The sequence below is a fragment of the Oratosquilla oratoria genome, chromosome 20 (genome assembly GCF_046742065.1).
Source record: "Oratosquilla oratoria isolate Oo_2021 chromosome 20, ASM4674206v1, whole genome shotgun sequence".
Classification (NCBI taxonomy): domain Eukaryota; kingdom Metazoa; phylum Arthropoda; class Malacostraca; order Stomatopoda; family Squillidae; genus Oratosquilla; species Oratosquilla oratoria.
The window spans coordinates 40873330-40890917 of NC_134796.1; the positions used below are offsets into that span (position 1 = coordinate 40873330).

At 43.7% G+C, this 17588-nt stretch overlaps 1 protein-coding gene across 2 annotated transcripts in view; it reads right to left on the minus strand.

Annotated features, from left to right (window-relative positions):
* The window catches only part of LOC143036480 (thyrotropin-releasing hormone receptor-like), a 194024-nt gene that overhangs the window by 3692 nt on the left and 172744 nt on the right, over window positions 1-17588 (minus strand). Inside the window, exon 5 of one of the 2 annotated variants that reach the window (XM_076203880.1) lies at window positions 1-152. This exon is cut by the window's left edge and continues 3692 nt beyond it. In XM_076203880.1, the coding sequence (XP_076059995.1) occupies window positions 1-152 (152 nt within the window). The remainder of the gene's footprint in view (window positions 153-17588) is intronic. The other variant, XM_076203881.1, reaches the window with a different exon arrangement.

Here is a 17588-nt window from a genome sequence, read left to right on the forward strand (position 1 = left end):
GTGGTGGTGATGGAACTGGTGGTGCTGGTGGTTACTCCCGAAGCCTCCTGATCTCGAGGTGAGGTGTCGTCCTGCCATGGCCCCATGGCCACCGCCGGCCATGCCCTCACTGTAGATCATCGTAGGCTGCCAGTGGTCTGGAGTCCGTTGGCCTGTGGATGGAAAAGAGAAATACGGACGTTTTTTTAACTTTTCTTCATCTGCAGGGGCCACATTATATCACATACATACATATACCAAGGCCTTTTTCCCCCTTTACAAGGGAGATAGCCAAAGTCAAAGGCATAAATCCAATCCCACCCATTTTATCCCCACATACTTCACTCCTATTCACCACTCTCTTCCCTCCCTCTTTTCTTGGCTCCTCCTGGATGACTGGTCATCCCTGCATCTCGCCCACTGCCCTGGGCCAGAAGCAATGCAATTATACAAAAAATGTACCGAATCATTATTGTTCGTATTTTTTTTAATAATATTACTGCCTCTGCTTTTATAATGAAGGTAAAATACATATATTTGATCTGTTCTGTGTGATAGAAAACACTCAAGCGCACGCATATAAATAGCACACACAGATGCGCACACACAGTCCACAAAACGTGTGTGTGTGTGTGTACGTGCGTGCGTGCGTGCGTCAAACACAATCACCAAAATACAACATTTAACAAACATAACACGTAAATTGGTCACTTTATTTGGCCAAAGCGGCGCCCTCTCAGTAGAATGAAATCATCTGGCGAGAGCTGCCGGAAAAAGAAGAAGAAGAAAAAAAGAAAGAAAATAAACCATCATGATTCAGAAGTGCTGTTCCCCAAGTGCTTCCATATGGACACACGAATTTCTCTCCTACCCTACCCAACACTACCCAATCCTTCTAGATCAGGGGTTCTCAACCTCTTTCCTTATGTACCCCGTTCTTATGTATTGCTGTTCTTTAGCCTCCTAGAAATCCTGTCACAAGTGGATAGAACCCTAATGAATCCACTAATGATCACTAGTTTTCAATTTGTGGCAATATTTATGAACCACAGGTTGAGAACCACTGTTCTAGATAAATACCTAAGCAAGATGCTGTAATGATTATCATTTATTCTATATTATTTGTTTTTGTTTTGTTATCACTTGTCTGTTTGATTCTCATTTATTATTAGTTATATGTCAATTTATTATTATTTTCTATTTACCTGTTTGTTTATTATTTAACTATACCTATGCATTTGTTTATGTATTTTATTTGTTATTTACATTATTATAGTTTTTATTTATTCATTTATTATTATGTCTTTTTCTTCGCATCCGACCTAGATATGGACCAAAAGGTCTCCTGTCGGCATGCTCCGCCTTTGTAATCCTTTGTAATCCTTTGTAAACAAGGTAAAATGAACTTCAACAATCTTATTTTGTACATAGTAGTTAACCTGATTTAGTTTGAATATACAGTATACGAGTGCTAATATAATTTGCCGTGTTTATAAGAACATAAGAACGAAGGAGACTGCAAGAGATCACAAGGCCTACACTAGGCAGTTCCATGTCTATTACCACCTGTCACCCCATCCATAAAGTTGTCTAACAGTTTCTTAAAACAGCCGATAATTTCAGCGCTCACTACATGGTTACTAAGTCTATTCCATTCGTTGACCACCCTATTAGTAAACCAATTCTTGCCTATTTCCTTCTTAAATCGCGGAGCTGGTGGGGGGGGGGGGAGGGTAGCTGGGGACCGCACTTTTAAACTCTTGAACATGCCTCTCGTAAAGGAAGGACTGATAATTGTGCTACGTTAACAAACAAATGACGTGAACGACTTGTCTCTAAACCTTCATTGATATGTATTTTATTATTATTTTATTTGTTTGTGTGTTTATTCATTTAGTTGCTTTTTATGCGTATCTATTGTTTCCGGGGGGGGGGGGCAGTTTTGCTCAATGGAAAAACACTTTCAGCACAGAAAGTAAATTATTCTTGTGCGTGCGTGTGTGTGTGCGTGTGTGTGTGTGTGCGTGTGTGTGTGTGTGTGTATTTACCTAGTTGTATCTTACGGAAAGGGGAGCTACGCTCGTGATGTCCCGTGTGTGTGTGTGTGTGTGTGTGTGTGTGTGTGTGTGTGTGTGTGTGTGTGTGTGTGTACACGCGTGTGTATTTACCTACCTAGTTGTATCTTACGGAGAGGGGAGCTACGCTCGTAGTGCCCCGTGTGTGTGTGCGTGTCCATACAAATTAACAGCTTCACGGCCCATTTCCCCCACTCTCCTTCCTCTCGCGAGCCGCTACTCCAACTCCCGGATCGTCAAAGCGATGCGGAAGACATTTCAGTTGCGTTTACAACTCAGCTCTTGTTCAACTCTGCTATCAACGTTTTGTTGATCTTTGCAGAAGATACTAGAAGCATGTTCCACATCAAAGCCTGCTAATTTTTTGACCATCCGTTTCAATCTAGAAACTACAGTGTGTAAACAAAAGGCTCAGGGCTCCGGCTGATAACTTAGGGCACATAGATGGCTAACCCCCTTCCCCCCCTTTTATCCACCCCTCTCCCCACCCCTTCCATCTTTATCCACTTTCCCCCACCCCTTTCCCCACTCCTCTTCTTCCCTTTATCCACTCCTCTTCCCCACCCTTTCCCCCTCCCCTTCTTCCCTTCCCCCTCCTCTCTTCCCTTCCCCCCTTCTCTTCTTCCCTTCCCCCCTCTTCCTCTTCCCTTCCCCCACTCCTCTTCTTCCCTTCCCCCACTCCTCTTCTTCCCTTCCCCCTCCTCTTCTTCCCTTCCCCCACTCTTCTTCTTCCCTTCCCCCACTCCTCTTCTTCACTTCCCCCATTCCTCTTCTTCCCTTCCCCCATTCCTCTTCTTCACTTCCCCCATTCCTCTTCTCTTCCCCTCTCCTCTTCTTCCCTTCTCCACTCCTCTTCTTCCCTTCCCCCACTCCTCTTCTTCCCTTCCCCCACTCCTCTTCTTCCCTTCCCCCACTCCTCTTCTTCCCTCCCCTCCTCTTCTTTCCCTTCCCCCTCCTCTTCTTCCCTTCCCCCACTCCTCTTCTTCCCTTCCCCCATTCCTCTTCTTCCCTTCCCCCACTCCTCTTCTTCCCTTCTCTCCTCTTCTTCCCTTCCCTCCTCCTCTTTCCCCTCCTCCCTCCTCTTCTTCCCTTCCCCCTCCCCTCCTCCCTCCTCTTCTTCCCTTCCCCCTCCCCTCCTCCCTTCTCTTCTTCCCTTCCCCCTCCCCTCCTCCCTTCTCTTCTTCCCTTCCCCCTCCCCTCCTCTTCCCTTCCCCCACTCCTCTTCTTCCCTTCTCTCCTCTTCTTCCCTTCCCTCCTCCTCTTCTTCCCTTCCCCCACTCCTCTTCTTCCCTTCCCCCACTCCTCTTCTTCCCTTCTCTCCTCTTCTTCCCTTCCCTCCTCCTCTTCTTCCCTTTCCCCACTCCTCTTCTTCCCTTTATCCACTCCTCTTCTTCCCTTCCCCCAATCCTCTTCTTCCCTTCCCCCACTCCTCTTCTTCCCTTCCCCCAATCCTCTTCTTCCCTTCCCACACTCCTCTTCTTCCCTTCCCCCACTCCTCTTCTTCCCTTCCCCCACTCCTCTTCTTCCATTCCCCCACTCCTCTTCTTTCCTTCCCCCACTCTTCTTCCCTTTCCCTACTCCTCTCCCCCCTTCCACACTCCTCTTTTACCCTTTCCCCACTCCTCCCCACCCCTTCCCTTTCCCTTTCCCTTCACTTCCCTTGCCTCCTCTTCCCTTGTCTCCTCTTCCCTTGTCTCCTCTTCCCTTGTCTCCTCTTCCCTTGCCTCCTCTTCCCTTGCCTCCTCTTCCCTTGCCTCCTCTTCCCTTGTCTCCTCTTCCCTTGTCTCCTCTTCCCTTGTCTCCTCTTCCCTTGTCTCCTCTTCCCTTGCCTCCTCTTCCCTTGTCTCCTCTTCCCTTGCCTCTTCCTTTCTCTCCTCATCCCTTGCCTCTTCCTTTCCCTCCTCATCCCTTCCTTCCTCTCCACTTCCCCTCCCTCCCCTCCCAGTCCATCCCATCCCCTTCCCTGTCCTCCTCTTCCCATCCTCCCTTCTCCTCCTCCCTTCCCCTCGACTTTCCTTTCTTTCTCTCCCCTTCCCTCCCCTCACTACCCCTTTTCCTTCCCTTTCCCCTTTCCTATCCCCTTTCCTGTGTGTGTGTGTGTTTCACCTTGGTCTTTGGATCACGTGCTGGACTCGTGATCGACAGCTATTTCCCTCCCGGAAGAGAGCTCAGAGCTCGTATGACCGATCTATGGGTAATGCTATGACCTTACACGCACACACACACCCAACTCCCCACCCACGAGAGTTGGAGTAACGACTCGAAGCGCAGCGATACTGAAATTATTTCAGCCCTGGGCAGGATTCGAACTCGGACCGCCGTAGTGACAGTCGGGGACTCTACCAACCGCGCCACCGAGTCGTGTGTGTGTGTGTGTGTGTGTGTGTGTGTGTGTGTGTGTGTGTGTGCGCGTGCGCGCGATCCAATACAATCCCATTGTCAACCTTTCCTCAGAAGAGAGGCAATTCGCCATGAGGACGGTCCGTCCCTACTTCGTCCACGTCACGGAGGAGAAGACAAAACGGAGAGATCTGATTGGTTCTCCACCTTCTACGTCACAGGGCAGTGAGCAAAGGGGAGTTTTTGATTGGTTCGTTGTGTACCTTGGGTATGTATTCCGTAGGGAAAGGGTTGATAAAGGTGGACTGGGAAGATTTTGTCACCAAAGGGGAGGGGGGAGGGGAGGGGAGGGAGGAGGTGGAATTACTCATTATTTTTGTTTATGATCTTGTGTGTATTGCATACAATCTCTTCATTTATTCTATTTATATACTTAATTTATTTTTATTTATCTTTATTTATTTGTCCATTTATTTGTCTGTTTCAGGTGAAAAGAAGGGGAAACATTTCGAAATGTTCATATGTATCATTTTCATATGTATACTTTGTACCATCTCTATTTTACATTCGTTTTATATGATCTATAAATTTAATTATTCATTTATTTAGTCTATTTATTTGTTAATTTATTTTCTCTCTTTTAAGTTGTCAATATTCACTGCGACAGTGATAAAGCCAAAAAAGCTCTGCAGACATTTTTTTTTTTTTTTTAACTTTTTTTCAACGACGATTTTTTTTTTTTTTTTTTTATTCAGTTCTTCCAGTGGAGTAACTTAGAATGTAACACAAGACGCCGTAGGCCTCCAAGTTTAATCAGGTTTCCGATAATTAGGAGCAGAGAGTAGTAGGCCATTAGGTAGGTCAGTAGTGGGAAAAGTTCCGTGGCGGAAAAAGAATACAGACAAGTATTTTACCACCTCTCGTGTCCTTTTTTTTTTTTTCCTCTTTTTCTTTTCCCTTTTCCCTTTTTTTTTTATCTTCTCTTTCATTTTCTTCACTCTCTCTGAGTCTGTTTCTCTTTCTCTGAGTATCTTTCTCTTTGATTCTGTTCCCCTCTCTTTGAGTCTTTTCCTCTTTCTCTTTCTCCCTGGCTCTTTCTCTCCCTCTTTCTCTATCTCTCTCTCTCTCTCTCTCACACACACACACACACACACACACACACACACACACACACACACACACACACACACACACACACAAGGCTAGCTGGTGTAGTGGTACCGCGATTGACGGCAAATTCAGCGATCCGAGTTCGAATCCCTGCCCATGGGGGAAAAACATCACAACACTTAGAGCGGGCACTCCAGCTGTAGTAGGTAACGTGTGTGTGTGTTTGTGTGTGTGTGTGTGTGTGTGTGTGTGTGTGTGTGTGTGTGTGTGTGTGTGTGTGTGTAAGGTCACAACATCACCCATAGATCGGGTCATGTAAGAGCTCTGAGATCTCATCGGAGAGGTTAATATCTGTCGATCACGGGTCCAACACGTGATCCAAGACAATTGTGGTGAATCACACACGTAGAAACAACATATTAATACATATATAATTCTCGCTCACTCAAACAGCCCAACCGTTGTGCATAATGAAAGCTTGGGTAACACAATCGAGTGGTATAATATATATATATATATATATATATATTATACACTGCTGAAGAGGATCACAGTTAGTGATCGAAATATACATACATCTACATATATTCATATATATATATATGTGTGTGTGTGTGTGTGCGTGTGTGTATGTATGTTTGTATGTATATATCTTATTTGCGCTAATCATTTCGAAGCCCTGATTAATACAGTGCTTATGATTTTTCTTTTTCGGGAGGCGTATGTTTATATAATTTTTTCGTATGGCTGACGTGATCTAAGCCATTACCAGTATATATTTACACGCAAACACACACACGCACACACACACACACACACACACGCGCACACACACACACACACACACACACACACACACACACACACACACACACACACACACACACACACACAATCGCCATCCCCATCATCCTTCCACAGTAAGTGAAGACATTGTGTAGTCTCGAGGTTTCATCTCCCGTAATTATCTCTCCAATTTATGAATTGCTGTCAGATTGACCTTTTTCCCACGGGGGCTCTTCCGGGGCCCTCGGGACTCGTAACTCAGGGTCCCCTTGGTGTCTTCTCTCCCAAGTTCTCTAAACTTCCAGAACAGTAAACCTTCTGTTGTCGTATGAGCTCTGACCGAGTTCGAGTGTCTAAGCCCAGTTCGGCCTTTAAGGAGGAGATTCGGACCTGGTTGGTCTTTCTAAGACCTCTAGACAGGTCCTAGAAAGGTGCACCCATCGTGCCAATGAGATCCGTTGCTTGGCGTTTAGGTCCTAGTTTTGAATAGAAGTCCCTGGCCGATCTGGGCCGGGTCCACAGAATTGTGAACATTTTTCGGCCCAAGTATGATGTTCATTTGAGCATCTTTCACTATCTCTATCTTCCTCTCTCTTACTCTGTCTATTTATCTATGTCCTTCTCTCTATCCATCTATCTATCTCCATCTTTCACTCTCTCTTTCTATTTATCTATCTTTCTCTCTCTTACTGCCTATCTCTCTCTCTCTCTCTCTCTCTCTCTCTCTCTCTCTCTTTATGTATGCACTCCACCAGGGTTCTTAATTTAGCACCGTAGGAAACCACCTCTAAGACATATTCGCGAAATTAAAAGTGAACAAACTACAGTGCCCTAATTTTGACGCTAATGACCTCGCTCGTACGAATGTGGGACAAACAACCCTATTCTTAAACGAATTTTTGGGGGCGGGGAAAGATACACCATAAGCAGCCTTAAGCAAGGAACGCATATGGCCCATAATTGTTAGGCCATTTCCTTGTCGGAGCCTCGAATTTTAGTTTCTGAAAATGGCCCTTAGAGGCTTCAAGTTGTGCCAAGGCGCCTTCGCTACAAGAGTTTCTGCACAATATCATGACCTCCATTTGTTTTATGTGTGAGTCGGAAGCGACTAACTTGGTCTAATACCGAAAGTAATATCGAAAACTAACCCCCGAGCATCGAACCCGGGTGTTTGGCTCGACATTCAAAAGCGTCTGACCCTGTATCTGAAGGGATGATCTCGTGCACGGATATATCCGTGTTGGCTAACATGTTAGGAGCTGATAAGGCTCATCCTAAAACAAAAACTTTTTTAATTTACGAATTCACACGCCTAAATCCCACTGAAGGGCTTATATGGTTATGTAGGCAGCATCACCCGAACTTCATTGATCCTCGACATTTAGTATTGCATCAGCCTATGATTAGCAAAGCACATAGGTGATGTTTAGGCTGCGAGGCTCTCTCGACCTTGGAATATCCCGATCAGGTGTGAGAAGTTATGAATCTCATCTCATGACGTGAATGAAATACAAAAAAAAACTAGGATACACAGGTCACCATGAATGTGGGAGGCAAAGGCCACCCACATGAGAGCCGGCCACATCATACAAATCGTGTTCATCCGAAAATATTGTGGGATGTATCGGATGTCTACCAGGGAGCTTTGCAAGGGATGTTTTACCAAGGTAAAGGGAGAGTTTGGGTATATTCCGCCATGGTTTATGCCCTCCTGCATTGCTTGGTTAAAGTTAGCTTTTATTTTCGTTGGGATCTGTGTACGGTCGTGCGGTTAAACGGAGGAAGGTGAGGTGAGGGTAACCTAGTTGTTAACCAAGAACCTTGAAATGAGTTTAACGCCTTCTCTTAAACCCTTTAGTCTCACTAGTGGCACTGTTTGACCTTGGCACTGTCCGACACTAACACTTCCTGACCTTGGCACTGTTTGGCCATGGCACTGCCCGACACCAGCACTGCCTGACCGTGGCACTGTTTGACCTTGGCACTGCCCGACACCAGCACTGCCTGACCGTGGCACCGTATGACTTTGGCACTGTCCGACACCAGCACTGCCTGACCGTGCCACTGTTTGACCTTGGCACTGTCCGACACCAGTACTGCCTGACCGTGCCACTGTTTGACCTTGGCACTGTCCGACACTAGCACTGCCTGACTTTGGCACTGTTTGACCTTGGCACTGTCCAACACTAGCACTTCCTGACCTTAGCATTGCCTGACCTTGGCACTGTTTGACCTTGGCACTGCCTGACCTTGGCACTGTTTGACCTTGGCACTGCCTGACCTTGGCACTGTCCAACACTAGCACTGCCTGACCTTGGCACTGTCTATCCACAGAGTTCCCCACCTCAGGCACCACCAACCAACAACAACAACAACAACAGCAACAACACCTTACTAGGTTATTGGAAAGCGTTATCACTCGGAGGTTATTTTACCTCAATGTGACCCCTGCCTTAACCCCTTCCGGGCGCCTTCCATGGGGGGTAGTTGCGAGGCTTAACTTAATCTCCTTGTTGGGGGACCAGATCGTAAATTTTCGGCAAAGGGTCAATTCTTGTTGCTCGTAGGTTAGACGCGCTCGTGGGCGTTTCCACGCTTTCTCCCCTCCCCCCCCCCTTTTGCGTCCATCTCGGTGTGAGTTATCTTTATGGTGGTTAAAGGGTCCGAGCTTAAATCTAGTTTACCTTTTCCTCGCTTCGTTCCTGTGGAAATGAGAACCCAGCGTCTGGAAATGTGTTTACTTGGAACGGAATATGAGCTGCGTAGGTAGGAAGTAGAGCCAAAGTTTATTTGTTCAGGACTCACTTGCGGCAAGTCGACGCCTACTGTGACCAACTTCACATATTTTATGCTAGCTAGCGCCAGGTGATTTCATTCAGTTTAATGCAAGGTCCCGCGCTCGAGGGTTTAAAGTGATTTTAACAAGTGAAGTACGTGATTCCCAACCAGTTCGTGCTTAGGTTCCTTTCTTATGCACTGCTGTTTCCTTAACCTCTTGGGAAACCATTTCAACAATGAGTAAAATCGTCTGGCATCCACTATCTAGTACTGGGTTTTGGTCTGGTGACTTTCCTGGAAGCTTCCAGGGATTCTCAGGTTCTCCCAGACCACCATATCTGGAACCAGTGAACTAGTGAACAGACCCTGTAGCTGGGAAACTGTAATGCTATAACACATTAGTAAATAAACACTTTAAACCCACTATCGGAGAAATAATATTAGAAGTACAGGAAATCCGTATATTTCGACTACTATCTTCATTCTGCTGAAGAGGACTACAGATAGTAGTCGAAATAAACGGATTTCCTGTACTTCTCGTATAGTGGGTTTAAAGTGTTCACATCCTGTAGCTGTTCACTGCGGACATTTCCTTACGTGGTCAAGTTCGCATTTTCTGTCGAGCGAGATGAAACGTAAGAGGGGACGCTTTGCAGAAACTGGGTTTTTACCTGGATCCAGAACTGTCGTAAAGGGATTTTTACAGCATGTGATAACAATATACTTCTACCTCTCTCTCACACACATACACACACACACTTTTTTTTTTAACTGCAAATGACCGACCTCGCGAAGTAGCATGTGATAACAGTATACTCCTACATATCTCTCTCTCTCTCTCTCTTTCTCTCACACACACGCACACACACACACACACACAACACAACACACACACGCACACACACACACACACACACTTTTTTTTTTTTAAACAGCAAATGATCGACCTCACGAAGTAGTACCAATAGCCCAATCTAACCCCTAACCGCCTTAGAGAGTTCCTCAAAGCCCTAAGCTCTGACCGAACTCGTGAAATTTTACCAATAACCTTTTTTAACCTCCCCACCTATCCCCTCTTGGGGGATTCTTTAATCAGAATAGAATAGCCTAACGCTAGCCAAAACAAATTTCCTGAAGTACGTCGATACGTCGAGTAAATTCAAAATATTCCGAACTGCTTGACCCATAAACGAAGTCTACAGCATTGTGAGCTTCAGTTTATGGTAACTATGTCGGCCCGCGGGGTCGGCAGATTGAGCCTCGCCCGGGCCCGTTAGTTTAAGAGGTTTCTGCCGTGGCTGGGCACCACGGTCGGGAAGTTCGAGTCTTCCCTCGGCTGCCGTGGCGACTGTTCGAACCCTCACCGCGGCGCAGAAGTTAGGAACGGCATCCCCTCTGAGCAATCCCCCCCTCCCAGACCGCTGTTCTCCTCAGAACTTGAGGCGACTTCGATACATCTGTGTGTGTGTGTGTATGTGTGTGTGTATGTGTGTGTGTGATACATCAGCTTCCTCCGGGTATCGTCACTACAGCGGCATACCGTGAACTCGCCGTCTATCCTGCGTTCGAACAGTTCCGGACCACAGACAAGATCGAGGTCCGAGAGGTTACCAGCCCCGCAAAAAAAAAAAAAAAAAAAAAAAAAATGTAGGTCCAAGTTCAAACCCAGAAGCATGCTGGTGACTGTCACTGTCCGGGCATACAATTCAAAGATGGCGGTGACGACTTCAGTCACTGATAAGCGTCCCCTGGTGTATGTTGCTGACCTCGTTTCGCTCTGCTGGAGGTGGTGACGTCAGTCCTAGAGATCAGGTGTTGACCCCAACTCCAGGTGTCCACGCAGACCCTTGGGTATCGTTTTGGGGAATCCTCTTGTAACAAATGCTCAGTAAGCAAGAAGAGTTCCTCTCTCTCTCTCTCTCTCTCTCTCTCTCTCTCTCTCTCTCTCTCTCTCTCTCTCTCTCTCTCTCTCTCTCTCTCTCTCTCTCTCTCTCTCTCTCTCTCTCTCTCTATGTCTGTTTCGCTCTCTCTACCTATCTATCTCTCTCTATATATATATTTCTCTATATATATTTCTCTCTATCGCTCTCGTTCTCTCTCTGCCTCTCTCTCTGTCGCTCTCTTTCTCCCATTCTCTCTCCTCTCTCTCTCTCTCTCTCTCTCTCTCTCTCTCTCTCTCTCTCTCTCTCTCTCTCTCTCTCTCTCGCTCTCTGTCCCTCTCTCTCGCTCTCTGTCCCACTCTCTCCTCTTTCCCTCTCTCTCCTCTTTCCCTCTCTCTCCCTCTCTCCTCTTCCTCTCTCTCTCTCTCTCTCTCTCTCTCTCTCTCTCTCTCTCTCTCTCTCTCTCTCTCTCTCTCTCTCTCTCTCTCTCTCTCGCTCTCTCTCTTTTTCTCTCCCTCTCTCTCCTCTTTCCTCTCTCTCCTCTTTCCTTCTCTCTCCCTCTCTCCTTTCCTCTCTCTCTCTCTCTCTCTCTCTCTCTCTCTCTCTCTCTCTCTCTCTCTCTCTCTCTCTCTCTCTCTCTCTCTCTCTCTCTCTCTCTCTCTCTCTCTCTCTCTCTCTCTCTCTCTCTCTCTCTCTCCCTCTCCCCCCCCTCTCTCTCTCTCTCTCTCTCTCTCTCTCTCTCTCTCTCTCTCTCTCTCTCTCTCTCTCTCTCTCTCTCTCTCTCTCCCTCTCCATCTTTCTCTCCCTCCCTCCCTCCTTCCCTCCCTCCCTCTCTCCCTCCTTTTCTCCCTCCTCCTCACACGTTGAATTGGATGGCAAAGCAAAACACGATGTACAGATACCACAGAGCAGCCTAACCTAGTTCCAGACATGCCTTATCACCCTTACGTTCCATAACACACGACGAATCAAGTTCCATATCTGGAAAAATCTAACAAATTCCTTTCATTTGATCCCTGGTCGCTCCACGGTCGAGGGCTCTGGCTTAGTCACTGGTTGGTGAACCAGGAAGGTATTATGTTTCCCATTTATGGGATACTGTCTCCCATCCAGGCCGTCTATTTTTCTTTCTCTTTGCGAAACCAGACAGGTATCTGGGCATGGAAATGCCAATCTGTATTCCGTCCATTTCAACTTTCTCTCTTTCAATTCGGATCCATACGTGGTGGTTGCGTATACATGTGTGCCCTCTAAACGAGCTTGTTCCCTATCTCCCTTCCTTGTTTTCGACCACGAGCCTTTAATCTTTATCTGTTTATTACTGTTATTCATGAGTGCCCTGGATCATGGACTACATACATACGTACATGCCTACATACATGCATACGTATGTACATACGTACATACATATGTACATACATGCGCACGTACATACATACATACGTACATACATATACATACGTACGTACATACATGCATACATATGTACATGCGTACATATATACATATGTACATACGTACATATATACATACATGCGTACATACATACATACATATAAACGTACATATATATACATACGTACATACATACATATGTACATGCGTACATATATACATACACGCGTACATATATACGTACATGCGTACATACATAGACCAAAAGGCTCTTTAATATTTCTAATGGGGTTGGCCATCACCCATTTACCACCCATTCCCACACCCATTCCCCTCACCCATTTGTTGTCCCATTAATTTGGTTCTTCGTGGATGAAAGGTCACCTTTGAGACCCACCCATTGAAAACGAAGGGCCCAGTCACACCAAGCTCACGACCAGTTTCCGACCACCGGCGACCTGCAGGTGGTCGCCGACCAGTTGCAGGTAGTCTTTGGAAGTCGCTGGTAGTCGGTAATAAGATAGATAGATCGATAGATAGATATATTACAACACACACTGAATAGTCCCCAGTACATAGATTTTTATCTTATCAACCACATTAACTTTATTCCATTTCAGTTCTTTGCATAGGTTTTGTGTCGCCGACCGATCGCTTGATTTTCGGTCGAAGGTGTTCGGAAACAGGTCGTAAGTTTGATGTGACTTGGGCTTAATGTATCTAAATTTGCTGATGATGCAAATATTGTTTGGAATAGTAAATAATCGCTAAATCGGCAGGATATTCGAAAACAAAAATTAGGCTGAAACAAGGGAGAGGAAGGCTCAAAGCTACCATATTATTTCCACATGTAGAACTAACATTAACTATTTTAATTATTTGGACTGATGGATTCTCGAAACAATATATATTCTTACATTTAGGAAAGACTGTAATTATATTTATATTTTCTGACCACGTTCCATACTAATTACTATGGCTTTGATAGTTACTAATGTAAAAAGATCACAAAATACACACATACATACATATACCAAAGGCTTTTTCCCCCTTACACGGGGGGGTAGCCAAAAAAGAAAAAGGCATAGAAACCACTCACACCCATTTCATTTCTCATATATTCCACTCCCCTCCACCCTCCTCCCTCCCTCCTATCTTGGCACCTCCTGTGCAAATGGCACCTCGTGTGCACCTAATGTGCAAATGCAAATTGGACAATTGTGAGTGACTTTGAAAACAAGTGAATAGCTTCATTTGCTTCAGAAGGAAATGAGATATTTTCCTCGTTTTCATTAATTTAGAACAAGAAAATAAGAGTTATTAATGTTAGTAATGTTGATATTAATTTAATCTAAACACTTTACTTTATCGGTATTTCAATGAGATGGTAAATCCTTTATTTAATTTATTTTGGGACACAGTTTTCATTCTACCATTCTCGTTATTAGGAATAAACTAATCCTTCATCTTGTGTCAACACGTGTGTGACGTGTATTTCAAGAAATGTAAAACTTTGAAAGCGAAACTTCTATTCTATGCAAAAATGAAAATGGTACATTTGATACTATTTACATGGATTTCTCGATGAACGCTTTGAGGAGTAAAAGTATTTAGGCGTTTTCTTTCTTTAATTAGATACGCGAGGGGAAAAATATACTTGTTTTTAAAACTTCAGAATAACAATCGCGCATATGATTTTTTTTTTTTTTTTTAAGTGGAACAGGGCTGCGAAGACGTAGATTTCTACAAGAAAAGATGAAAGTACAAGGTATTTGTACAATATGTGCATTATCTGGCTATATTTTGAAATACGTTAGACCGTGATAAATAAAGTAAAATAAATAGAGGACTTTGTGTCGTGGACTTTAATGAACCATGCCCTTGGTCCAACTCGCTAGCGGCAAAGGTTGAACTGTCGTCATCTCGACCTCCGCCGCAAGTAGAGACGCTCTAATCCACTCGGCTAGCGAGCATCCGTCCTAGAGTGCTGATAAGGGTAGTTCACGACATTAAAATATATATATATATATATATATATATATATATATACATATATGCATAGTAGACCACTTGGAAAAAGAAACTAACGAAGCAGAGCGCTTTCGTATATTACATCTTCAGTACACACCCAACTCCCCCGCCCACGTTAGTTTCTTTTTCCAAGTGGTCTACTTTGCATAAGTGAACACACGTACCCGTGTTCTTATTAGCATATATATATATATATATATATATATATATATATATGTGTGTGTGTGTGTGTGTGTGTGTGTGTGTGTGTGTGTGTGTGTGTGTGTGTGTGTGCGTGTGTGTTGAGACAAGGAGAACTTTTGGCACTTGAACTGATTATTTGATTGAAATTATTTTTCATTAACTATAAAGCAAAGTGAATTCTTATTAAATATTTGCCATTGTATTTTCTTAGAATTCGAATGTGCAAACAAAGTACACGATCAGAAAGAATCCTTTGATGGCGAAAATTATTATGAAAGCAAACGAAAGACCTGAAACAAAGACGACGCTCATTGATACAATTTTCACAAATTTCATTTTCATGATGAATGTTAAAAAAAAAAAAAAGTTATAAGTTGTCAAAGCCAGGCATGCACGTTTGTGCTACGTTCCCAAAACCCTATTTGTTTAAAAATAAATAAATGAAAATTAAAGCTTTCAATGACATACATTTCGTATGCCAGAAACGCAAATGAATTATACCATAACTTTGATGATGTAAGTACGATTATTACATCCGAATACAACTCCATTTAATCCCATTTTAGATAAACACAAACCACGGTTGTGAACTCATAATGCAATTTTGAAATTGGCAGATATTTTGAGGATCGGATATATGTGATATGAGTCGACAAGGAAGCCAGCATCTGCAGTGACATCCGGGAAGGTGAAATCAACGAACCTGTGTGTACTAATTAACCCATTAAACTCCAATGACAAGATTCCCTGTCATTTGGTCAAATAAAACAAAAAATCATAAAACACCAAAATGTTTGATCAAACACCAGAAAAATATGACGTCAATCCTCGCTTCGCTCGCAGCGAAGCGAGGACTGACGTCATATTTTTCTGGTGTTTGATCAAACATTTTGGTGTTTTATGATTTTTTGTTTTATTTGACCAAATGACAAGACATCTTGTCATCGGAGTTGAATGGGTTAATTATGACAATGCAATCGTCAGTCAATTAAATTTCAACTTTGACCTAGTTATAACTTTCTCGATGGACAAGTATTTGATGTCATACGTCACTTCTTGTTCCTTTCCTGACCCCTGCATTGGCACAGTTTTGCACACACACACACACACACACACACACACACACACACACACACACACGCACACACACACACGACTGAATGTTGCAATGGTAGAGTTCTCGGTCCCCACTACGGAGGTTCTGGTTCGAATCCCGCCCAGAGCTGAAATAATTTCAGTATCGCTGCGCTGCCAGTCGTTACTCCAACTCTCGTGGGCGGGGAGTTGTGTGTGTGCGTGCGTGTGTGTGTGTGTGTGTGTGTGTGTGTGTGTGTGTGTGTGTGTGTGAGGTCACAGCATTACCCATAGATCAGTCATATATGAGCTCTGAGCTCTCTTCCGGGATGGAAATAGCTGTCGATCACGAGTCCAACACGTGATCCAAGACCATAGTGAATCACACACACACACACACACACACACACACACACACACACACACACACACACACACACACACACACACACACACACACACACACATGCACGCACGAACGCATATGCATATGTAATACATGTATACAGCATGCGAGTATATAAATGTATTCCTTTTCCCTCAGGTATTCTTGGAACCAGAATAAAATTTCATGTCAGTCAGAATAAAGATGTATTCAATTGGATACATTGGGCGTGAATACATTATGTAGTTTTTTTTTTCTTCATTTTGTATTTATTGACTAACTCCTTTAACTCGATTTTACCTAAAATCTGCAAGGAAATGATCACTATCAGTGTATCTTCTGATATATTGTTCATCATATATATTCTGGTGGAAACGCCCTGGAAATAAAATGTTCAAAATCGATTTAATTTAATGTTAGACCATACGAAACCTTCGGAGATTTTATGTCAGATTTCCTGAAAGGAAGCTGGAGATGATATATCTTATCATGAGTATGGGCAAAATAATTAGTCTCTTCCCAAAACCATATATTTTATCTTTTTTAACACACACACACACACACACACACACACACACACACACACACACACACACACACACACACACACACACACACACACACACAAAAACCATAAAAGAATCTAAGAACAAACTAGATGCTGAGAGATACAAAGACGGGTCACTACGAGCATAGCTCCCTTCCCGTATAATACAATTAGGCAAATACAACTATGTAAATACACACACATGTATATGCACACGCATACACACACACACACGCACAGACACACACAACTCGGTGGCGCGGTTGGTAGAGTCCCCGACTGTCTCTACGGTGGTCCGGGTTCGAATCCTGCCCAGGGCTGAAATAATTTCAGTATCGCTGCGCTTCGAGTCGTTACTCCAACTCTCGTGGGCGGGGAGTTGGGTGTGTGTGCGTGTGCGTGTAAGTTCACAGCATTACCCATAGATCGGGCATACGAGCTCTGAGCTCTCTTCCGGGAGGGAAATAGATGTCGATCACGAGTCCAGCACGTGGTCCAAAGACCAAGTGAATACACAAACACACACACACACTCACGCAATATGTTGTTGTTTTTTTCTATTCTAATTCTATAACAAACCTGTTAACTTGGTCAAGCATCGTTCTGACATTGATAAGTGGTTTTCGAACACAAATTTTATTTGAGGGATTAATTCCTGACCGATACCAGTTCCACTCTTGTTTTTGGTTTCAGATCTTTCATATACATCCAATATTTTGTTGAAATATATTATTTTTCTTAATCTATTTTATTTTATTTGTTATTGTTTATTTTTTGTTTAATATTATTTTATCTTATTGTTATTATCATTTCACATATATATATATATATATATATATATATATATATATATATATATATATATATATAATTTTGTAATTGCTTGAGGTGTCAGACCCCTTGTTTTACCTATAGTAATCTATCTGTAAAAGGTATGAATGGTTTTCTCAGAAAACATGTGTAAATAACTAATAAATCTAAGTTTCATCACCATATTCCCAAAACACGTGCGAGCTCATTCGTGT